Raw genomic sequence first — 26,204 nt, 5'->3', positions numbered from 1 at the left:
TTTTTTGGACAGAGTAGATACACCACTCTTTTTTTTCTTTTGATATTTCTGGACCGCTGAAACAAATATCTCAAAATTGGATATGTAAAAACAAAAAATCAAAAATTTCTGATTATACAGAAAAAAAAGATCGAGAAAAAAGACGGGATCAAAAGAGAAAAATACAAAAGAGAAGAGAAAATAAGGATAGAAATAGCAGAAGCTTGGGATAGTCTTTTACTTGCTCAAGTAATAAGGGGCTCCGTGTTAATAACCCAATCAATTCTTATAAAATATATTATATTACCTTCACTGATAATAGTTAAAAACATTTCCCGTATGTTATTATTTCAATTTCCTGAGTGGTCTAAGGATTTAACGGATTGGAATCGAGAAATGCATGTTAAATGGACTTATAATGGTGTTCATTATCCAAATGAATTTCCAAAAAGCGGTTAATGAGGCGGTATTCAGATAAAGATCCTATTTCCTTTTGCCGAAACCTTGGCACGATTTAAACTACAACCCTCTCATAAAGATCCAATGAAAAAAAGAAAGGTCAAAAGAATGATTTTTGCTTTTTAACAGTTTGGGAATGGAAACCGAACTACCTTTCGGCTCTCTTGAAAACGGCATTCATTTTTTGAGCCTATTTTTAAAGAATTAAAAAAAAATGGAAAACGAAATGTTTTATAGCTTTAACAATTTTAAAATAAAAAACTAAATTGTTTCTAAAAGCTTCAAAAGAAACAAAAAAATGGATCACTCAAAGCATTCTATTTCTAAAGGGACTAATAAAAGAACTTTCAAAAATAAATCCAATTCTATTTTTTGGGTTGAGAGAACCATATGAATTGGGCAAAACTAAGGAGGATTCGATAATCAGTAATAAGATGATTCACAAATCATCCCTTCAAATTCAATCTATGGCATGGACAAATTATTCGTTAACATGAAAAAAAATATAAGATCCGACTAAGAGAACAAACACAATCAAAAATCAAATACAAAAATTCTAATTATAAAATAGAAGAAAATGAATTTCTAACTCAAGAAATAAATAGTAGTTCTAACAAAATAAGTTATCGGGATAAAATAGTAGAATTAGCAAAAAATTATCGAGGATAAAATAGTAGAATCAACAAAAAATTTTGGCAAATAATAAAAAGAAGAAATATTCGATTAATCCGAAATTCTATTTTTTATAAAATTTTTCATTGAAAAGATATACATGGATATTCTTCTATATATCATTAATATTCCAAGAACCAATACCCAACTTTTCTTGAATCAACAAAAAATGATTCGAACTTCATTCACAATAATAAAGCAAATCAAGAAAGAATTAATAAAACAACTAAAAATACAACTCATTTTATTTCAACTACAAAACCTCACTTTCTTCACTTTCTAATATTAGTATTAGAAATAAAATGAAAAAGCTTTTGTGACTTATCCTCCTTTTCCGCTTTTATATTAAGCCTTTCGATTTTTTTAATAAATGATTTTGTACAAAAGGATTTTTTTAGTGAACGCGCCATTTTTTTTTTACTTTAAAAATATATATTTTTTTTTTGTAAAGACGAAGAAGGAAATAATCTCTCCTATTTACTTGAGTTAACCTTCTCAGTCTTTATTGACTTAAGTTAAGGCTCTTGATTTTTTCTTCAGTGAACAAATATTCATCTAATTATTGATGAATCTCTATTGATGCTCTATTACATTTCTCTTTATGAGATGCTTCATAGACCTTACATATTGGAATCCTATATCATTTCATTGCTATTTATGTTTCTCTCTTTCTCTCATCCTTCTATTTATCCACATATTTTTTATTTTGCTTCACAATTTCGATCTATTCATATACTTAATGCAAAAAAAAAAGTCAGTTGCTATAATGATATGACCAATATATCATATCTTGACTGATTCTTTGGATCCAGATAATCCGAAGCGATGAGTTGGTTATTAGTGCTATAGTTATTAGCTTATACTGTGGTCCGCCCATTTTTTTTGAATCCTAAGGCTAAAAAACCCAACGAGTCTCACACTAAGCATAGCAATTATATCAAATGATCAATCAAATTTTTATTTAACCTTATAGAATTTAGAACTTCTCATTTTTTTATTTTTATGTTCAATCAAAAAATCAAAGAATTTGTCATTTTTTGTTCTATCTTAGAATAGAACGGAAAGACAAGTAGAGTCTTATTCTTATTATTCTTCGTCTATAAATATCCAAATTTTGATTCCTAATACCCCATAGATAGGTCGAACTCTATAAGAGCAACACTCAATTTTCGCTCCAATGGTTTGTAGAGGAACCCTACCTTCTCGGATCCATTCGACACGTGCGATTTCTTTTCCGTCAATACGCCCTACAATTTGTATTTGAATTCCTTTTGAATCCGCTTGCTCAGTTAATTCAATAGCCTTTTTCATTGCCTTTCGAAATGAAACTCGATTCTTTAATTGTCTGGCTATAAATTCGGTAAGAATATTAGGGTGCCCATAAGGATTTCCAATTCTTATAATAGCAATGTTGAGTTTCCGATTCATACAATTAAGTTCTTTTTGCACATTCATCTGTAGTTCTACGAGTTTTCGTGGCCTATCTTCAATTAATAATTTAGGAAAACCCATATAGATTATCACCTGAATTAGATCCAGTCTTTTTTGAATCTCTATACGTGCAATTCCCTCGACACCAGAAGATAGTCTCCTATTTTTTTGTACATAATTCTTGACACTGTCTCTTATTTTTTTATCTTCTCGTAGACCCTCGGAATACTTTTTCGGTTGTGCAAACCAAAGAGAATGATGACTTTGGGTTGTACCAAGTCTGAAATCAAGTGGATTTATTTTTTGTCCAATAATCCTCCACTACTATATATTAGGATATGACATATCTGTGTTCTTATTTATCCCTTTTTTAGCCATCCTAGACATCCTATGTTTTTTGGTTTTGGGCGCAGCATATATCTGTCAAGTGGTTTAAATTCAAGATCTTTCAATGCAATAGTTATATGACAAGTGGGTCTTTTTATCGATAACTCCGTCCTCGAGCTCGAGGTTTTAGTCTTTTCGAGTAGTTCCTCGTTTCGCGACTTGACTAATGATTAAACTCGCTTCATTGAAACCCCTATTGTGACGAGCATTTGCTGCTGTAGAATAAACCAATTTTAAAATGGGATAACATGCTCGATAAGGTATGAGTTCTAGTATCATAAGAGTTTCTTCGTAGGAACGCCCACAAATCTAATCAATTATTCTTTGTGCTTTGTAAGCAGACATACATATATATTGACCTAAAGCGTATACTTCGTCTGAAGTTGTATATGGGTTCCTCCTGTGTTTCTTTATCTTTATCATAAGGTTTACCTCTCACTAATGAATTCATTAATTAATCTCTATTTTTTATTATAATAAATTATAATAATATTAACGACGAGATTTATTATCATTTTTTACGTGTGCGAAAATTTATAGTAGGTGTGAATTCTCCCAATTTATGTCCTACCATACGATCCATTATATAAATGGGCAAATGTTCTTTTCCATTATGGATAGCGATAGTATGGCTGATCATTGTGGGTATAATGGTAGATGCTCTGGACCAAGTTATTATTATTTCTTTTCCAGCTTTTGTATTAAGTATTTCGATTTTCTTAATAAATGATTTGCTACAAAAGGATTTTTTTTTTAGTGAACGCGCCATTTTTTTACTTTAAATATATATTTTTTTATTTTTGTAAAGACGAAGAAAGAAATAATCTCTCATATTTACTCCGTCGACGAAGAATCAAATTACCACTATATTTATTCCTTTTTCTACTTCTTCTTCCAAGTGTAGGATAACCCCAAGGGGTTATGGTTTTTTCACCAATTGAGCCCTCCTTCACCACCCCCATGGGGATGGTCTCTGAGGTTCATAACTACTCCTCTTACTATAGGACGCTTACCTAGCCAACATTTAGATTCGGCTCTACCCAAACTTTTCTAATTCACCCCAACATTCCCCACATGTTCGATCTGCTTGGAGAAGTTTTGGATATCAAACGGAACTTCCTGAAGGTAATTTTAATGTGGTCGATTCCCCTCCTTTGCAATCGGTTTAACAAAGACCATTGCTCTAGCTAATTGTCCACCCCTTCCAAGTGTGATTTCTATGTTATGTATGGCCATGCCTAAGGGCATATCGGTTGAAGTAGATTCTTCTTTTTGATCGATCAATCAAAACCCCTTCCCAAACTATACAAGCTTCTTCCAAAGCATACGGGTTTTTGGATGTACAAACAATGGTATCTCCAATTATAGCCCCTCTGGGATGTAAAATATATCTCTTCTCACCATCCCCATAGTGTATGAGACAAATGTATGCATTTTGATTAGGGTCGTATCCTATGGTTATGATTCTACCATATATGTCTTTTTCATTTCGTCGAAAATCAATTTTACTGTATAGATGCTTATGACCTCCCCCTCTATGCCTTGCGGTAATGATTCCTCTGGCATTACGACCTTTACCACAACGATGCTATCCATAGAACAATTTATTTCGTGGATTAGATTTTACTTGACTGTCTACGACTCCATTGCGTGTGCCCAGGGTAGAAGTTTTTTATAAATGTATCGCCATGCTATTAAGTATTTTGATTTAAGTTCTTTTCGTTCTAAGAGGTGGAATAGAATAACCTGGTTGAAGCGTAATGATCATACGCCTGTAATGCATTGTATGTTCCATAATAGGTCCCATTCTTCTACCCTTTCTGGGGAGTCGATGACTATTTATAGCTATTACCTTGATACAGAGCCAATTCCGATAGACTTATTGGAGGGTCCCATTGGCGTGCATCCAGTAGGAATTGAACCTAGGAATTCACCAATTATGAGTTGGGCGCTTTAACCATTCAGCCATGGATGCTTAGCGGGGATCCTCGTACATGGTGAATAACCAAATTCCAATTGAAATGAAATCTTTAGGATAAATCAATGCAATTTAGGAGGAATTAATGAAAGGACATCAATTCAAATCCTGGATTTTCAAATTGAGAGAGATATTGAGAGAGATCAAGAATTCTCACTATTTCTTAGATTCATGGACCAAATTCAATTCAGTAGGATCTTTCATTCACATTTTTTCCACCAAGAACGTTTTATAAAACTCTTGGACCCCCGAATTTGGAGCATCCTACTTTCACGCAATTCACAGGGTTCAACAAGCAATCGATATTTCACGATCAAGGGTGTAGTACTATTTGTAGTAGCGGTCCTTATATATCGTATTAACAATCAAAATATGGTCGAAAGAAAAAATCTCTATTTGACAGGGCTTCTTCCTATACCTATGAATTCCATTGGACCTAGAAATGATAAATTGGAAGAATCTTTTGGCTCTTCCAATATCAATAAGTTGATTGTTTCGCTCCTGTATCTTCCAAAAGGAAACAAAAATCTCTGAGAGCTATTTCCTGGATCCGAAAGAGAGTATTTGGGTTCTCCCAATAACAAAAAAGTGTATCATGCCTGAATCTAATTGGGGTTCGTGGTGGTGGAGGACCTAGATCAGAAAAAAGAGGGATTCTAGTTGTAAGATATTTAATGAAACCACCGCTAGAATTGAGATCTCATTCAAAGAGAAAGATATCAAATATCTGGAGTTTCTTTTTGTATATTATATGGATGATTCAATCCGCAAGGACCATGATTGGGAATTGTTTGGTCGTCTTTCTTCGAGTAAGAGGCGAAACATGATCAACTTGAACTCGGGACAGCTATTCGAAATCTTAGTGAAAGACTGGATTTGTTATCTCATGTTTGCTTTTCGTGAAAAAATGCCAATTGAAGTGGAGGGTTTCTTCAAACAACAAGGGGCTGGGTCAACTATTCAATTAAATGATATTGAGCATGTTTCCCATCTCTTCTCGAGAGGCAAGTGGGCTATTTCTTTGCAAAATTGTGCTCAATTTCATATGTAGCAATTCCGCCAAGATCTCTTTGTTAGTTGGGGGAAGAATCCACACGAATCGGATTTTTTAAGGAACATATCGAGAGAGAATTGGACTTGGTTAGAAAATGTATGGTTGGTAAACAGGGATCGATTTTTTAGCAAAGTACGGAATGTATCGTCAAATATTCAATATGATTCCACAAGATCTAGTTTCATTCAAGTAACGGATTCTCGCCAATTGAAAGGATCTTTTGATCAATCCAGAGATCGTTTCGATTCCATTAGTAATGAGAACTCGGAATATCACACATTGATCAATCAAAGAGAGATTCAACAACTAAAAGAAAGATCGATTCTTTGGGATCCTTCCTTTCTTCAAACGGAACAAACGGAGATAGACTCAGACCGATTCCCTAAGTACCTTTTTGGATATTCCTCAATGTCCCGGCTATTCACAGAACATGAGAAGCGCATGAATAATCATCTACTTCCAAAAGAAATCGAAGAATTTCTTGGGAATCCTACAAGATCCATTTGTTCTTTCTTCTCTGATAGATGGTCAGAACTTCATCTGGGTTCGAACCCTACTGAGAGGTCCACTAGAGATCAAAAATTGTTGAAGAAAGAATAAGATGTTTCTTTTGTCCCTTCTAGGTGATCGAAAAATAAAGAAATAGTTAATATATTCAAGATAATTACGTATATACAAAATACCATCTCAATTCAACCTATTTCATCAGATTCGGGATGTGATATGGTTCTGAAGGATGAACTGGACAGTTCCAATAAGATTTCATTCTTGAACAAAAATCCATTTTTGATTTATTTCATATATTCCATGACCGTAAGAGAGGGATACACGTTACACCACGATTTTGAATCAAGAGAGATTTCAAGAAATGGCGATCTATTCACTCTATCAATAACCAAGCCGGATCTAGTGTATTATAAGGATTTTCCTTTTCTATTGATTCCTCTTAATTGGATCAAAATAATTCTTGAATGAGGTATTCAAATCCGAGGATGAATCGAAAAAGAAATCTTTATCGGCTCTACCTCCTATTTTTATGAAGAAAATGAATCTTTTATCGAAGGATCGAAAAAATGGGTCCGGATCTCTCATGGAATGATTTGGAAGATCCAAAACTAAAATAGTGGTATTTGCTAGCAACAACATAATGAAGGCAATCAATCAAGATAGATTGATCCAAATCGATTCAAATCCAATATAGCACCTATGGGCACATAAGAAATGGATTGAATCGATTTATTAAAAAGAATCGATCTGATAGCAACTTCGAATATGGAATTCAATTGGATCAAATAGGAAATGATACTCTTAGAACTATAATGAAATATACGATCAACCAACATTTATCGAATTTGAAAAAGAGTCAGAAGAAATGGTTCGATCCTCTTATTTTGATTACTCGGACTGAGAGATCCATGAATCGGGATCCTAATGCATATAGATACAAATGGTCCAATGGGAGCAAGAATTTCCAGGAGCATTTGGAACATTTCGTTTCTGAGCAGAAGAGCCGTTTTCAAGTAGTGTTTCATCGATTACGTATTAATCAATATTCGATTGATTGTTCTAAGGTTATCGACGAAAAAGATTTGTCTAAGTCACTTCGTTTCTTTTTGTCCAAGTTACTTCTCTTTTTGTCCAAGTTGCTTCTCTTTTTGTCTAACTCACTTTCTTTTTTCTTTGTGAGTTTCAGGAATATCCCCATTCATAGGTCTGAGATCCATATCTATGAATTGAAAGGTCCGAATGATCAACTTTGCAATCAGTTGTTAGAATCAATAGGTCTTCAAATCGTTCATTTGTAAAAATTGAAACCTTTCTTATTGGATGATTATAAAACTTCTCAAAAACTGAAATTCTTGATCAATGGAGGAACAATATCACCATTTTTGGTCAATAAGATACCAAAGTGGATGATTGACTCATTCCAGATTAGAAATAATCACAAGAAATCTTTTGATAACATGGATTCCTATTTCTCAATGATATCCCACGATCAAGACAATTGGCTGAATCCCGTGAAACCATTTCATAGAAGTTCATTGATATCTTCTTTTTATAAAGCAAATCAACTTTGATTCTTAAATAATCCACATCACTTCTGCTTCTATTGTAACAAAATATTCCCTTTTTATGTGGAAAAAGCCCATATCAATAATTATGATTTTACGTATGGACAATTCCTCAATATATTGTTCATTCGCAAAAAAATACTTTCTTTGTGCGGTGGTAAAAAAAACATGCTTTTTGGGGAGAGATACTATTTCACCTTCACCAATTGAGTCGCAGGTATCTAACATATTCATATCTAATGATTTTCCACAAAGTGTTGACGAAAGGTATAACTTGTACAAATCTTTCCAATTTGCAATTCGATCCGATCCATTAGTTCGTGAGCTATTTACTCAATTGTAGACATTTCTGGAACACCTCTAACAGAGGGACAAATAGTTAGTTTTGAAAGAACTTATTGTCAACCTCTTTCAGATATGAATCCATCTAATTCAGAAGAGAAGAACTTGCATCAGTATCTCAATTTCAATTCAAACATGGGTTTGATTCACACCCCATGTTCTGAGAAATATTTACCATCCAAAAAGCGGAAAAAACGGAGTCTTTGTCTAAAGAAATGCTTGAGAAAGGCTGGATGTATAGAACATTTCAACGAGATAGTGCTTTTTTAACTCTCTCAAAACGGAATCTATTCGAAACATATATGCCATGGTTCCTTATTTTGACAGGGTACAAATATCTAAATTTGATATTTTTAGATACTTTTTCAGACCTATTGCCGTGATACTAAGTAGCAGTCAAAAATTTGTATCCATTTTTCATGGTATTATGCATGGATCAGATATATCATGGCGAATTCTTCAGAAAAAATTGTGTCTTCCACAATGGAATCTGATAAGTGAGATTTCGAGTAAGTTTTTACATAATTTTCTTCTGTCCGAAGAAATGATACATCGAAATAATGAGTCACCATTGATATCGACACATTTGAGATCGCCAAATGTTCAGGAGTTCCTCTATTCAATCATTTTCCTTCTTCTTGTAGCTGGATATCTCGCTCGTACACATCTTCTCTTTGTTTCCCGAGCCTATAGTGAGTTACAGACAGAGTATGAAAAGGTCAAATCTTTGATGATTCCATCATACATGATTGAGTTGCGAAAACTTCTGGATAGGTATCCTACATCTTAACTAACAAGAAAATGACATCATGATTTGGGTTGAATCCCAATGAAAAAAATAGATCAATGAAAAGTTTGTGCGATAAGTTTAGTGAATTTTTTCTATATTATAGATTATAGGAAAACGAGCCCAAACTTATCTTTCTTTAATTTCATTATGAGTTTCATTTTATTTAAAAAATGTAAGAAAAAACCCCTTCGTTAGAAATTAGAAGTTAGAAAAGGCACACTAGAAAAAACGAAGGATGGCTGGAATCTACACATTGATTTTTATTTCACAGTTTTTGTTGAACCAAATGCATCAAAAGGTGCTTGTACGGCTACTAAGGGATACAATTTTATCCTAATCAACCGACTTTATCGAGAAAGATTACTTTTTTTAGGCCAAGAGATTGATAGCGAGATATCGAATCAACTTATTGGTCTTATGGTATATCTCAGTATAGAGAATGATACCAAAGATCTGGATTTGTTTATAAACCCTCCTGGCGGATGGGTAATACCCGGAGTAGCTATTTATGATACTATGCAATTTGTGCAACCAGATGTGCATACAATATGCATGGGATTGGCTGCTTCAATGGGATCTTTTCTCCTAGCCGAGGAGAAATTACCAAACATCTAGCATTCCCTCACGCCGCGCCAATGAGTTTTTTATTTGATGGAAAGAAAAGAAGACTATGCCTTCGCCATATGAAATATGAATTAGTAAGTAATAATAGCATGGCACTTCGAATTTGATATGAAATTTTTTTTTATTTCTTTTTTTTTCAAAACATTAGATTATGTATCGAAAGAGTAGTATGAGAGAAAGGGCATTTCCAATTTTATCTTAACTTTCGTGGGCCCATCTCAATGTCACTAACTTTTTTCTTTTCACTCCAGAGGCTATTAACAATATTTATAACAATATTTATGTTATAAAATAAAAGAGTACGAAAAAAAAGACTATTTCTTTTCTGTCTTTTTTATTCAAAAATAAGAAACTTTGGGATTGTTAAATTACAGACGAAATAAATATATAAAGCAATGGAGCCATCATAGTATTTTTGAACTTTTCCTAAAAAAAAAGAAGAAAAAAGAAGGGTGGTAATTGGATTATTTAGTGATCTGGGTCTAATAGACGCTCTCTATATTTTCTCTTTTTCTTTTTTCGATGAAAGAAAAAAGAGAATTCCATTGTAAAGCCCTATGCAATGCACAAAAAATGCATGTACGGTTGTTCAATTCTATCTTTTTTTCCCTATTATTCTTTAGCTATTTTTAGCTATTCTTCTCGCCTCATTATGTGAGTTAGAAGAACCTTTTATTATGTTATATCATCAGGGTAATGATCCATCAACCTGCCATTCTTTTTATGAGGCACAAACAAGAGAATTTATCCCGAAGCGGAAGAACTCATCAAACTTCTCGAAAGCCTCACAAGGGTTTATGTACAAAGAACTAACAGGCCCTATGGGTTGTATCCAAGACATGGAAAGAGATGTTTTATGTCAACAATGTAAGCCCAAGCTCATGGAATTGTGGATCTTGTAGCGGTTAAATAAGTTAAATAAAAATAGCAATAGCAACGATTTAACACCAATCCACAATTTAATTAAGATTGATTTAATCCTCTTCTTCCTTTCCTTCTTAACTTAAGCCTAAGGGTTAATATTTTACTAATCTATTAAATAGAAAAGAAGTAATTCGTAATCATCGGTTAGGATCGATCTAAACCAGTCTATTATGTATATGATTCAAGATGCCAATTATTAAACAACTTAATAGAAATGCAAGATGACCAATTAGAAATGTTATGAAATCCTCGCTCTTGGGGATGTCCTCGCCGAGGAACATGTACTAGGGTGTATGTGCGACTTGTTCAGATCATAGGTGAGAAAAAGAAACAACTTTTTCAAGATCAACGACCGCATCAAATGAATAGAATAGGGTTCATCCGTTCACTATCTAAAAAATATAGATCTACCATATCCTTCTATTATGTATGACATTTATGGTTTCCATTGGCGAAAATCCAATCTTGGAATTTAAGATGAGAAAAAATTCCCCATTGGTAGAAAAGGTTATTCTTGTGTCCTACTGTTAGAATATAAAAGTTTATGTAGTTTTGTGCCATTTTTGTCTTGCATTACAGCATTGGTTTCTGTCACTTCATTACAGTATCATTCATTCTTTTGTATTTACATTCATCAAAGTTTTGGAACGTATTAGTAGAAGAGAGGTGAACCATTTGATCTTTTACGTTGGAAATCATTTTTTAGAGGTGTGTATACTGTGAATTTTTGTGTTTTGTAGCAGATTTCGATGTGCTTTTTGGACCAAATGGGCGTCGCACACAGGCGGTTCACACATCCGTGTGCCACTTAAGAAATTAGGTTAACTTCCTTGTCACACGGCTTGGGTGGGTCACATGGACTGGCCACACAACCATGTCACATTTGTTAGGGAATTTTTCAATCGCACACGGCCTAGAGAGGTGTCACATTGCCTGAGACACGATCATGTCTACCCTATTTTTTTGTGAAATGGTCTTCCCACACGGTCTTGTACCTCAGCCACATGGGTGTCTCCTAGCCACACGGCCGTGTACCCCTGTCACAGAGTTTAAACCCTCCCCCACGACCTAGCCACACGACCGTGTGGTTCTATTTTGCAATTTTATTCACCTATTTGCAAATTGTCTTGTTTTTGTCCTCGAGTGATCCTGTGCTTGTTTAAGCCTCTGTAGGAGTGTTTAGGACACTGTTTCTGTTGATAGAGGTCTATAAAAGGAGTAATACTGCTTGAATTTATTTGTGCATATAAATTCATGAGATTTAATTTTGTTAGTCGCATAGGTGCTTATATGAGGTGGTATACTAATCTTGGAATATGAAATGCCTGGATGTGATAATTGGAAATTGTCTATATTGTTGTTTCTGCTATTTTGTAATTGAATACGAGTATGTTTGATTCTGATACTGTTAAACTGAATTGGTTGCAAATGTGTTTATTGACTATGGAAACTGAAGATGAGTATGTTCGATTCTGTATATCCGTTTGTATGTTTACTGTTTCCATTTGCATTTGGGTTAGGGATTTGATTTTGAAGAGAAGGAAGTTTGATTTGGCAATTGAAATGCATTGATATTATTTGTCAGTAAAACCGCAATTATGTTAATAGCTTGATTGCCTAACATTCAAGTGGCAAACGACCACTTAATGGTGTTAATTTGCTGGATGGGTCCACTATAACCCAATATTGGTGTGTAGAGGTTGAAAAGGGTCTAATATACCCTTCATGGTGTGTGATAGTTTAAGGAGTTGGTGTGTAAAGGTTGGATAGGTGGGTTTTTCGCCATATTGCATTCGAATATGATATTTGTACATCTAATTAATGTTAAAGCTCTATGATATTTGTAAGTTTGAGCGACTGCGTGTTATTGCTTTTGTTTACCTTTCTTCAACTCTGCTTAACTACATTTGTTCTAGACTCACGCTGAGCTTTGTAGCTTACCCCATTAGTTTACTCTTTTTAGGTAATCCGTGAGGTTAGAATTGTAGACTCAGTGAATCAGAGGTATCGGAGTTTCTCGTTTTGGTTTGGTTTTTAATAAAGTCCTCATAAAGTTTGATAATATGTTTTCGTTCGGATTTGTAAATAATTTTTATATGAACTGTGGTATGGGTTTTTGGATTTGAACTAAATTTGTGATTTCATGCATGGGTTTTAGCTAACTGAAAAGTTATCTTCATTAACAACCACTCAGTTTTTAAGTAATTGTTTATGGTTTTCAAACAAGGTAAAAGGTTATAATTTTACGTTGCAAATTATGGTTTGAAGCTTCAGTTAACAAAATTATTAATCCATTTTGGTTGCAAAATTAAAACATGATATGTGAATTTGGTATGAAATTGTTTTAAGCGATAATTAATTTAATGTTTGCAAAACGTAAATAATGCTCACTATCGGTTTCAACAAAACACAAGTAAAAGTGGTTTTCGAAGAGGAGTTTGAGAAGTTTGAACGGGGTTTTGAGTCGGGCCACTTCAGTGCCAATATGACCTTTAGGATCAGGTCGAAACTTCTAGGCCAGGTTTTAGGGTGTTACATTTGGTGTAATGGAAATCACTTTTGGGACTAAATTGGAAAAATTGAAAGTATAGGGACTAAATCGTATATTTCCCATTTTTACGGGAGACGAGCTAAAGTTCAATTTTTACCACCTATGGAATGATATTATAGATTCATGATGAATCATGGGCTTGAATTAGTCTAAGTATCAAAATTTGAGAGGTAATTGCTAAAAAGGATAAATGGGACAAAATAGTAATTTTATTGTAAAAGGGTAATTTAGTCAATTCCCTAGAATTTTACGATAGAAATAATATTTTTGTAACACCCAATTTTGGCAGGATCTAAATTTGGTGAGCAAACTAAAAGTGATCAGAATGGCGTGCCATTATTCGCGCAACTAATTTTCTTGGCATGTAGAAGTTGGCGCATAACATGTGCTAGATTATTGTAAGGATTGTCCTCAGAATGAGCTATGTTGTTAAGGAGAAGAGATTGGTAAGAGTGCTAAGGATTTTCGGTTCATGTGGGTATCGCCAAAGGTAATATACGCCAAGTTCATTTAGTTAATTAAGTTGATTACATTCTAACGAGGTTGTTAGGAATGAAGTGAAAGGATGAACTATATATATAATGTTAGGTTTTGTGTACATTTCTCTAAAGTTGTAAACCATTTATAAAGGTAAGGTGGAAGTTGTGACACGTTTTGAGTTCCAATAGGGACTTAGGTTATGTATAAATTTAGACATTCAGGATAAGGAATGGAAGTTTTTCTTTTTCTTTCTTCAAGGGGTACTTCTACCTGAAGTTTATGGAACCTAAAAGTATTACCTTCTCCCTTAAACTAGAGTTGTAAATCTGGGTCTATGTCAGTAATTACTCAATGTTAAGGTAAGTTTTATGGCTTTACAAGTTATATTATGAAAGACTAAGACTGTAAGGGTGCTTGACCAGTGAGATGAGGGGGTAATGCTTTATATGAGGATTATTTGGGTTGGTAATGTTGGAAAAAAGGGGTATATGATTAGATCTTGATGAGTTTCCATGTTCTGTTATAGTGGTTGCCACTGATTGTACAATGGAAGTTTGGATCTAGAGTTTTGAATTGTAGAATGTGAGAATCATGTGAGTCTCAATGTTGACTGTTGTGTGCTTTAGTGTTTGTAGATCTACATGAAACTAGTTGTGTGATGGTGTTATGATTCCAAGAATTCCAATATGTATGTGACCTTATGTGTGAACATTGAAGAATGTTTAAGACCGTGTTAGCATTGGATGAAAATGATATGCATAATCAGTGTAGATCTTTTAAGATATGGCTGTATGAGAATATCTAGAATGCATGAAAGAGTTGTGAGATAGTATGGTGTATGTCAACAAATCAAAGTGTTAAGTCTTAATCGTGCATTGCATAATGAGTGAGTCAAATGAGTCTTAGTCTGTCTCCATGGTTTCGTCTAAAGGGATTCGTCAAAAATTTAAACACGAACTCTGAAAGGAAAAGACCATGGTCGTGGCACATTCTTAAGAACCGCCAATGCGGCAAACTCTGTAAGGATAGCCTTTGTGGTGAATCTTGACATGTTAGCCTTGTGGCGACTACTGAAGGAATGGCCTGTGGCGGATTCTGAAAAGAATAGCCCTTGTGACAAGAATCTGAAAGGAAAACGCCTTGGTGCCAAGTACAGTAAGGATGGCCTTTGTGGCAAACATCATAGGAATCGCCTTAACGGGGTACTATTTGATTGACGGTATGATGTGTTCTACTAAGTATACACGGCATAATCTGAAGCATTCACTATGTGTAACACCCCTAACTCGTATCCGTCGCCAAAATAGGGTTACGAAGCATTATCGTGAAAATCGTAACATAAAAACATACATTTCCAAATGTTTCATTAAACATAGCATAATCAATTCATATTCATGCATATCATCCCTTATTTGAGCCCTCGAGGCCTTAAAAATGCTTTAGAAACGATTTGGGACTAAATCAGAAACATTTGAAACATTGAGTAAAAAGTTAGAAAAATTCAAACTGCAGGGGTCACACGGCCGTGTGACTCACACGGCTAAGACACACACCCGTGTCTCAGGCTGTGTAACAATCGAAATAGGTACACACGCTCGTGCCCGAGCTCGTGCCCGAGCTCGTGTCCTTGCCCATGTAACTCTTTGACTTGGGTCACACGGCCAAAACACACACTCATGTGATAGGCCATGTAACACTCGAAATGGCCTCACACGCCCGTATTTAGGCCGTGTGCTAGGTCATGTAACTGTCTGACTTGCAACCTTTAAAACCTATAGGAGACACACGGCTGTGTCACATGGCCGTGTGTCACACACGGCTGAGACACACACCCGTGTCTTAGGCCATGTGGACATGAAATTGGCCAAAATCAAGCCATTTCCTTCACTCATCTCAAGCATGAACCTAAACACATTTACAAATAAGACCAAGGCATCAAAACCTACCCAAAATATGCATAAAAATGACCAATTCACAATACCATTAAACCATACAACCAATATTCCCATAAGGCACCTCAATCTCAAACCATCAAACCTACATATTTGGCCATACATCAACCATACATATCTAACTTATTTCAACTCAAAACATACCTTAATTGACCATATTGAAGATACACCATCACATACCAAATTGGTCATTCAAAACATGCATCATCTTGGCCATAACAACACCAACCATCAAGGCATCAAAATACCATAAGTACATCAACCATAATAACACTTATACATGCCAAAACAACTAGATCATTAAACATCAGTCCACCTATACATGTCATTATAACCTTGACCAAAACATCAAAAGCTACCGATATAATCGATGGATAGTGTTATAGGTCTCCGACAAGCTTCCAAACTAATTAAGCTTCCGATAATCTAAAAAAACATAGGAAAGAAAACTACGTAAGCATATAATGCTTAGTAAGTTCGTAAATCATTAACATAGTTACCATTTCAATGCAAAATTTTATAAATTAAACATGAATCAATCCAACATAAGCTTGGCACAAGCCTAAGCATCATCAACAACACAAGTTAGTGCTTTAATACATAACTTAACAAAATCATCACATGGTAAGATAGATTTCATGAACATTGTACAATTGAATTCATACTTTATATAAGTATAGTTATACATACTTTGATCATTATAAATTCATACATTTCCATAAGTTCATAACATAATCATAGGAACACTTACCGTTCCTTTCCTTTTCATGCCCGTTGAACCACTTAGAATAATATCGGATACGTGGGAAGCTCACACAAAGTCTACTAAACATATGCTCGAAACCATTCATTTCATTTTCCTTTACATCATTGCTCACTCAAGCCATAAATGGGTCTACTCACACAAGCTGACGGTAGGACTGTAGCTACACGATGCTGCTCACTCAAACTGATGAGTATCTGCAACAAATGTCGGAACTCATCCATTCAGTAGGAAATTCAAGACCAACACCCAAAACATAGTAACCTTAATGACATGTCATTTGTATCCTATATATTTCTAAGGTTCAAACGGGGCTCAATAGTCGTCGTACGTCGTTGGATTTCCATCGTTTTAAGACATGATAAATAGCACAATAGCATATATACCAAAATAAAATTAAAATTTATTAAAACATACACACTTACCTTGATTACAAAAACGTCTAAATAAGACCACTAATCCGAGACTTTAGCTTTTCCTCGATCTAGATCTGTACGAGGTTTATCTTAATCTAAATAAGCAAATTCAATCTATTTAATACACATACTATTCAATTTAGTCCAAAATTCATCAATCTATTTAATAAACATACTATTCAATTTATTTAAAACATACTATTCAATTTAGTCCAAAATTCATACTTTTGCAAATTTCAATTTTGCCCCTAATATTTTAACTTCTTTACAATTTAGTCCTTAATCTCGTAAATTAAAATTTATGAAATTTCATCCACATATCATGCTAGTAAATTTACCTATGGACTCATATCAACCCAAACAAGTCATCATTTCATAAATTTATCATGGTATTTTACAATTTTACAAACAAGTCCTTAATTAATAAATTCATCAAAAATCACTTTACAAAAGTTGTTTATTTAATAACAAGGACTCGTAATCTATCATTAAACTTCAAAAACCATACAAACATGTTCATGGAAAAACCCTAATCCTTTAACAATTTTGCAAATTAGTCCCTGGCTAGCTAGATTAAACTACAACGACTTTAAAAACATAAAAATCATTAAAAACGGGATAAAAACCACTTACACGCAAGCAAGGCGAAGTAGACGAATGTTTAAAGCCCTAAAATGGTGTTCTTGTTTCTTCAATTTGGTGGAGAGAAGAAGATGAATGAAAAATGGGATTTAATTTGTTAAATTTTAACATTAATTACCTATTTACCAAAATAACCTTTAAAGTTATTCATAATTTCAATAATACCAAACTCATAAATGTCCACTACTACATAAATGGTCTAATTACCACCTAAGTACTCTTACATTAAAGTTCTATAGCCATTTGATACCTTTATCTACTAGAACTCTACTTTTGCTCCTTTTTATGATTTAGTCCTTTTTTCTGAAATTAAGCATGCTAATGTCAATATTTCTTAACGAAAATATTATACGACCTTACTAATATTCTGTGCACACTAAAATAATAATTAAATAAATCTCATCAGATTTATGGTCCCAAAACCACTATTCTGATTTCACTAAAAACGGGTTGTTACACTATGGCGGTGCACTCTCGATTGATTTCCCTATGCGGCAAGCTCTATATGAAGATCCACAACGTATTCAGTATGGTATTGAAAGGGTATTCAGTGAAATCAGTATGGTACCGGATTTCTGTCAAGTACATGTAAGACAAAATGAGACAAAAAATTGATGAAAGTTAACAAAATGATAGGTTTGATTGAAAATTGTTTTGAATAAAGGTTGAAGACTAAATGTTTGGAGCAGGAATCCGCCAAGTGTGTACGTGCCCGCTTATGAATGATGATTGTAAGACAATTCTGAGTTAAAAAGAAGAAGAGAGAAATATAGAAAATGATATTTTGGTAGCATGCGTCATGGATAGAGAGTTGGCATAGATATAGGAACGTTAAGATTTAAGGAAGAAAGTGAAGAATTGTAGTTATGCATGAAATATGGAAATAGGTTCAAAGTAAGATAAATAGATCAACGTGTGCGAAAGAATTGGAATCTATGATAGTATTAGCCAAAAAAAAAAGAAAGGTGTTCGTAAATGACCAAAACGATATGATAAATCATTAGCTAATCTGTACATCTTACCATTTTGGAAAAAGGGTACTTTCCCTCACTGAGTTCTTATGAACTTACCTGTGTGTTATGTTATAGGTAAATTGGTTTGGGTCTACACCTAGAGGAATGACGCTAGAAGCATGCCAAGTTGGTGGCGAATTGGGCTATTGTGCATAAAAAGGTTGGGTGGGCAGCGTTGGAATTTGCCCCTTCGAGTCTATATTGAATAAATTCCTAACTTATAAAGATTTTTACTACTTGTGTTGTATCAAGTTGTTTATCATGTATTTCATATTAAAATGTTCAATTTTCAAGTTTTCTTTTGGACTTTAAATAACATCCCCTAAAATGAATGCAACGTCTCAAATTATCTTCGTTAAATGTTTTTGAAATGTTTAGTAACACCCGAGACTTGAACCCGATGAATCAGGTTGGATTAAGTGGCATTACAATTTTAATATGATATTTGGTGTCCAAAATTAATTTGGATCGTTTTAACGTCATATTAAGAAAATGGACTTCAAATTGACAAGAAATGGACTTAAATACGTGGACTTGGGCCATAGGCCCACATGTTAATATTTCTAAAAGGGTATGAGAACCTCATTAGCTTATTTTGCTTCTTCTCCAATAGGCCATCACCCACAATTTTTGCCTTTTTTCTTCTCTTGATTTCCTTGTTAATTTCTCCATTTTCTTTCAAAATCTCCACTACCCACTTTGAGATTTTCTTAAAATTTCTATGTAAGCCACCTCCTAAACGCATTTCTACAATCAATTTCATCATTTTCAACTTAGGGTTTATGGAGTTCTAGTGAGACGTGTTGATGTTAGAGTGAGAAAGGTTCAATTAAGATAATATATGGCTTCCTACATTTTTATTAGCTTGGGTGCGATTTATATTAATTTTTTAATATATTATTGTTGTATGGAAATGGGGAGATGCTGATTCATGGAGTTCTAAGCTTGTTTTAGGATGAATTAGAGTTCATAAAAGCTTGATTAAGTGTTGGAAAGCATCCATCATGGTAAGTATCATGGATACTGATTCTTACCCTAACTTGGTAAGCTTAGGAATCATGAAATCATTGTTATAATTAGGTGTTTAATTGTGTTAGTACGAGTGTGAAATTCCAAGGAAAAATGTGATGAGATCAGTTATTAAAATGTGGTAGAAAATTTATGTGTGACCAAGTGAGGCTTTATTGTCATTTATGCGAAAATTTTATTTAAGTTGTCATGGAAGAAAATATGAACTTAATAGAATTTGTGTGTATGTGAAGGAACCGTGTCAATACCATGAAAAATATTAGATAATGTCACTATGGCAAAAAATATGTCAAAGAGTAAAGTCATGCTTTAAGTCAACAAATGTTGATACAAGTCTAAATTACTGAAACAACCGAAAGATTATGGAAATCTTTTGTCAATACTTATTTTATATTTCGTTGAATTTATAGAAATTATATCAAGTATAATATTGTAAATTTATATTTGTATGTTTAAAATTATGGTTTTGAACAGCTAAGTAAAGTTCGACTATGTCGAACGATGTCAGAATCTCGATTATTGGCATTAAAAAGACTTTAAGAAAGAACCTTGTAAGATGTCTCCTTATGAAGATGAAAAGGAAAGCTTTGAAATCTTGTGTTGTGGCATAATTCCATAATATGGATTATTGATATAAATTATGGTGGTTTACGCCATGAATATTAAGACTGAGCTGTAATTTGATTTTATACATAAGTTTACTGATATTTTGAAAATCTTAAAACAAGTCCCTAGTATCTTAGCTAAATAGTTAGGTTATGATTGACATGTCAATATCGGACTCCTAATTTGTACTTGGGTACTCTTTTTACTTGCACTTCATTGCTCCTATTCCTGGCACTTCGGCACGATCCTGATCTAGTTTTCAAACACCTGCACTTCAGTGTTCCTGTTATTGTAGTTTCAAATAACTCATCCCTAGTATTCCTTCTTTATTTTTCTAGGCTTACTATGGCTGAATTTAAATCGATTTTTTCATTGTATGAATGAATTCTTAAAATTGTCATATGTTAATGTTTACTTTGACCTTTATGGAACTAAAATATTTTATGTTTTTCAAATCGTTGAATAGATGCTATTAACACTAATTTTAAATTCTTTATAAACCATTGTATGAAGTCTTAATTTCAGTTTAAAAGGGTATTAACCGTAAAGAAACATAATGGAAAAGTAGGTCTTCAAGAAAGTGGTGTAATAAAACATCTAAACAAATTTTGGTCTAAATGAAACCCTTAATGTATTACTAAGATGAGTTAATAATTGTGTAAATCTTTAAGGATGAAAATTGAAATTGAAAGGTAAGATGCATAAATGATTCAAATACCAAAACTAGGAAAACTCACATAGTGGGAATTGTTAATAAATCATTAAATTATAAGTTGAGGCTTAATTTGTAAAGTCACATGAAAGGGGTTAAAATAATGATAATTTGGCTTAAATAAACCTAAAATGATGATCCTTATAAAGGGGATCAAGGTTAATAAAGACTTAGGATAGAGTTTGATTATCCTTGTTACTTTTTGAGCTTTATAGCTCAAGCGTTAGCTGTTTAAAACGTATAGGTATGGACTTGCCGAGAAGTTGCTATGTTAGCTAGGGAGTAATTTGTAATAGGTTAGTGGCATGTATACTAATTCTCATATTGAATATAAAATATTGTAATGTGAATGGCATGTCTTAGATTCTTCTAAAATTATGTTTAGCAAAAAATTATGTCATTCTAATTTGAAAGTGTTTATACCATGTTTTTGTGGCCAAATGGGTTTAAATTTTGATTTCTAATGTTTTGATTTATGTTGGAATTATTTTGTATTTTTTTGGGAGTTAAAATAGGGTGTTTTAGGGCAATTTTGACCCTTGGGAAAAGGTATCAATATTGGCCCCAAAGTTAATTTGATATGTCAAAATAGCCTCTTTCATATACTTCATGAACTTTTTTCTCAAGTATTTTAAGATTCTTTTTAATGTTTCTCTTATTGATTCTTAGATTTTAGTTTCAATGGTAGCTTTTATTAAATTTTTATTACTTTTGAGAACCAAATTGGAAAAATTATGTCATTGGAAGTCTAATGATTGATTTGAGCTTGTGTAGGGAGGTGATTGAGGCAAAACATTAAGGAGGACCTCTACTATGGCCAAGGTCGCAACATTGGAGCCTATGTGTTACGACATTGACCCTTCCATCACCATGAAGGAGTTGGACCTCTACTATTTTGGACGTCGCGACACTGAGTGTTGGGAGTTGCGAAACTGAGTCTTAAGGTCGCGACTTCAAGATCTCGAGGTTACAAGTTCAAGCCAAGCATCGAAGTGAAGTAGATTGAGTAGACTATGGTCTAGGTTGTGATATCAACAAGCTAATGTTGCGACACTGGGTGCTTCTCAAAGCTCCATTGAGCCAATTGTCATGGTGGTTGCGACACCAAATCTTAACTGTTGCGACATTGAAGCCTGACGGGTGAAAATCTATAAGGGCAATTTTGTGTGCAAACAAGCTCAAGTCATCCGTATTTTGAAAGGCATTTTTATCAATATTAGGGCTGTAGTGTCAGATAGAGGTATTCATGGGCTTGGCTGAGTTCGAGAGGAGCGTATGTATGATATTAACACACTTTATGTTTACCTAAGCACGACACGACCCAAAATATGGGCCTAAAATTTTACCCTAACTCGTCCATATTTGTAAATAGCTAACCCAAGCCCATTTTAGGGCTACCCATATTATTTTTTAAAATTTTCAAAAATATATTTATATCATTTTTAATTTAATATTTAATAATTTTATATCTTTTTTATTTATTAAAATTTCATATATGATCACCTTAAATTTTTTTAGTGTTTACATCATAGAAGTAATATTGTATATTGTTATAGATTTATTTTTTATGTGTTATACATTACATAATATATAAAATAACATAACGTAACACATTACTAGCTTAAAAATGGGTTGGGTCGGGCTCGAGTCTTGAATGTTTAAGCCTTCTTTTGAATAGGCCTAATTTTTTTACCCAAAGTTGGTTAAAACTATTGGAACTTTTGATTCCTTATTTAAATTATACAAGCTACTTAGCCTAAAGTTGGTTGAATTACTAATTATCAATTAAGCCAATATTTACTTCAATTGAGTTATTTACCACCCTTAACTAAGCATACCCTCTCGGTCTCATCCTCACTAAGAGTTACTACCTAAGTACCATTTCAGTCTCCCCTAGGCATACGGATACCCTTTCGGTCTCACCGCTTAGCTTAAGCTTACTAAAGGATTAAACAACAGAATACCCTTTCATTCTCATTTGTCTAATTCTTCTACTAGGATCGTCAATCCTAGTATATTGAGAACTTTAGAGAACTCAAAAAAATACCCAATTTCACATAAATAAGCACTCAATTGAATAATCTATTAATCATCCAATCATGCAAGATATTAATAACAACATGAATTTTATTCTCCTATTCATACAAACATTCAATTAATCAATTAAGGAAAGAAATATAAATAAAGAGAATAAAGAAGAGAATGTTCATTGATAAATAACGATGAGTGTACGCGTCCAGAACATTCTCCGCTTGCAACAAATAATCTTCGAAATAGAATCTCCAATTAAGAAATATCAAAGTAAAAACCTAATTTTCTTAAAGCTAAACTAAAAATTTTGTCCAATTCCCGCTTAAATCTGATTATAATGTTGTTTATATAGGCAAAAATCATAAGACTAAAATGTCACTTCATTTATAATAGCAATTAGGGTTTAAAGTTAGAAAAAGACCCCTAATTGCCCTTAAAATCGCAACTGACACACGCAAGAATCGTTGCGTCTGTATTCAATGTCACGACATTCAGATTCCAATGTTGCAACATTCAGTCCCAATGTCGTGACATTCAATTCCAATGTTATTCATAGTAGTTTTGTCCTAGGAACTTGTTCTTGCGTCAATCTTCACTGTTGTGACTTCCATGGCCTAATGGTGCAGCATTGGCAATAGTTTTGTCCAGAAATTGCATCTTCAAATCTCGATCCATCCTACAAAACCACATAACCTTATTTATATATAAAATACTATAAAACTACTAAAATTCATACTTTGACTACTTAGAATGTGAAACATAAATTATTTCTAAAATTACCTGATTTTGCTACTAAACAAGCTAAAATTATGTGAAAATGTATACAAATAACATGATCGACTATGGCAGATCACCTAGCATTGCAAACATCCTTGGGTGATAGGAACCATTCGGTAGGGAAACCAAAATCGCTCTCAAAGTTTAATCTCATGCTAAGGTACTTGGAGCGATCTATTCCCAAATTGCTCACCCTTCCATATAAAACATTATTAGTACACGAGTTCCCCTATCTATGACTAAACCATAGCAACTCTAGTTTATTTGTTTGATTCCCCTTGGATAATTGGTACTGATTTTGGAACACCTTCAGCTTAGGGTCCATTCCTCTTTCTTCGAACAAGATAATAAACCTAGTCAATATCCAACAGGATGCCCTAAATACTTGACCTAGAACAATACGGTAGAAATTCAATACCTTCCATGCAAAAGGGTGTAATGGGAGGGTGAAACCCTGTAACACCCTCACTCGGTCCGGTCACCAGACCCGAGCTATAGAATGTTACAATAGTGAACTAAACATATTACATACAAATCTGACTTCACACATTCAAATAAACAATAAAACATTTCATAATCCAAATATAATATGATTTATAGATAAATCTGAGTCTCAATTGAGCTTACAAAAGCTCTTAAATCAACACGGGAACAAATAAGGACTTAATTGAAAACTTAACAAAATGCATGGAAATTTTTGCAAAAAGGGGTCATACGGCCGTGTATCCAAGCCGTGTAACTCACTGAAGTCGTGTGGTCCTAAATGTAAAAATTCATTAAAAATCACACGACCATGTGGCTAGATAGTGTAACATACTGAAACCGTGTAAAAATTAGATGACCAAATCAACAGTCGGGAACTATATGGCACACATGCTTTCTAATTTCTAAAGAGCACACGGCCGTGTCATTAGCCCATGTGTGACACACAGTCGTGTGTTAAACCGAATGATGCAAAAATGTCATTTTTTATGCAAGCTACCAAAATCAATTCCTTAATTGGACCATACATGCACTTCTATCAACTTTTAGGCATGTTAATAAGAATGTACAATACCTACCACAACATACCACATATCAACATCCCTAACATCTAACCAACATGCCTCAATGGCACCATCACATAACATGAACCAATTCAAATATTTAATCACATTTCATAACAATTTGGATTATAATAGGTACATTATAAGCAAATAAAAGTCTAAGTTATAATCACCTATAAATGGCCATATTATCATAACAAACCACATACCAATTAGATACCAATTCACACCAAAAACTTATACCAATTCCACATTTATATCACCTCAAACGTACACCTATAACCTTATACAATCCACATACCAACATGTCATTCAATTCAACCATTAGGCCATACCAAACAACCATTTATATACATACAAACCATAATCAAATTTAGCCATTATACATTCATTAGCTCAAGTAAGTCACATTTCAAATTGGCTTTTCACTTGCCACATACATCTCTCATCATAATACCAAATCATCCAACATCATTAAACCAAGATCATGGACATCCAAGATAACTTAAACACAAATACAACCCTAAATACAGGCCACATAACCGAACCTGTAATAAATAAAAGATTATTGTATCATAGGATGGATAGCGTGAGCTTTGAGTTGATTTGATTGACGGGTTCCGCAAAATAACCTATTTAAAGACAAAAAAGCAAACAAGATAAGCATTATGAATGCTTAGTAAGCTCGTGTGAAATTTACACAACATACCTTGACCTTAAACTAAATTAAACTATTAAACCAATTTGGTACTTAATATGGCATCCTTGTCTTCCTTATACTTTTGTATACATTCCTACAAAAAACAAACCAATAGGTTAGTTTTTTTTAATAATCTCAATTGTTAATGCAAATCACATATACCTATTCAATGATTTAATATAACAAAGCATATGATATCCAATTCATACTCAATTTATAAACATATATACTTAATTTCTCTTTCATATCAAATTCAATCATACTCATTTTACAACGTTACAATTTAATTCATTTAATTTTTTATTCATACATAATTCATACTCGTAACAACCAGCTTCACATTTAATCTTTCTATTCATTTTGAAATCGTTTACTTATTGTTTTTTCCTGGAGAACTATAGCAAATTTACTTTGGATACACGGGATAAGATTGCTCACATGAGCTGTAAATCAAGACATTAACCTATACTCAATGTTGCTCACACGAGCTATGGAGAATCCACAACACATACAGCATCTTATCCATCGATAAGGTATCCATCACCAGTACAAAGTACTTGTTGTATAAAAATGGCATAATAACCAATACTAGTACATAGTACCTGTTGAATATAAATGACACATAGCCAACATCAATACATGGTACCTACTGAATACAAATGGCAATTAGCCAACACCGATACATAGTACCTGCTGAATATAAATGGCACATAGCCAACACCGATACATAGTACCTATTGAATATAAGCCCTAATGACATGTCATTTTTATCCA

General features: G+C 33.5%; 1 protein-coding gene across 1 annotated transcript in view; it reads right to left on the bottom strand.

Annotated features, from left to right (window-relative positions):
• Positions 1–1,868: 1,868 nt before the first annotated feature.
• Positions 1,869–26,204, bottom strand: part of LOC128041696 (30S ribosomal protein S3, chloroplastic-like) — a 33,754-nt gene continuing 9,418 nt past the window's right edge. The window contains exon 2 of the mRNA XM_052631995.1: positions 1,869–2,862. Within this exon, the coding sequence (XP_052487955.1) occupies positions 2,197–2,862 (666 nt within the window). The 3' untranslated portion in view covers positions 1,869–2,196. The remainder of the gene's footprint in view (positions 2,863–26,204) is intronic.

The sequence above is a fragment of the Gossypium raimondii genome, chromosome 6, assembly GCF_025698545.1.
Source record: "Gossypium raimondii isolate GPD5lz chromosome 6, ASM2569854v1, whole genome shotgun sequence".
In the NCBI taxonomy this organism is placed as follows: domain Eukaryota; kingdom Viridiplantae; phylum Streptophyta; class Magnoliopsida; order Malvales; family Malvaceae; genus Gossypium; species Gossypium raimondii.
Note: the sequence above shows the minus strand (reverse complement) of the source record. Positions and strands in the feature narration are given on the sequence as shown.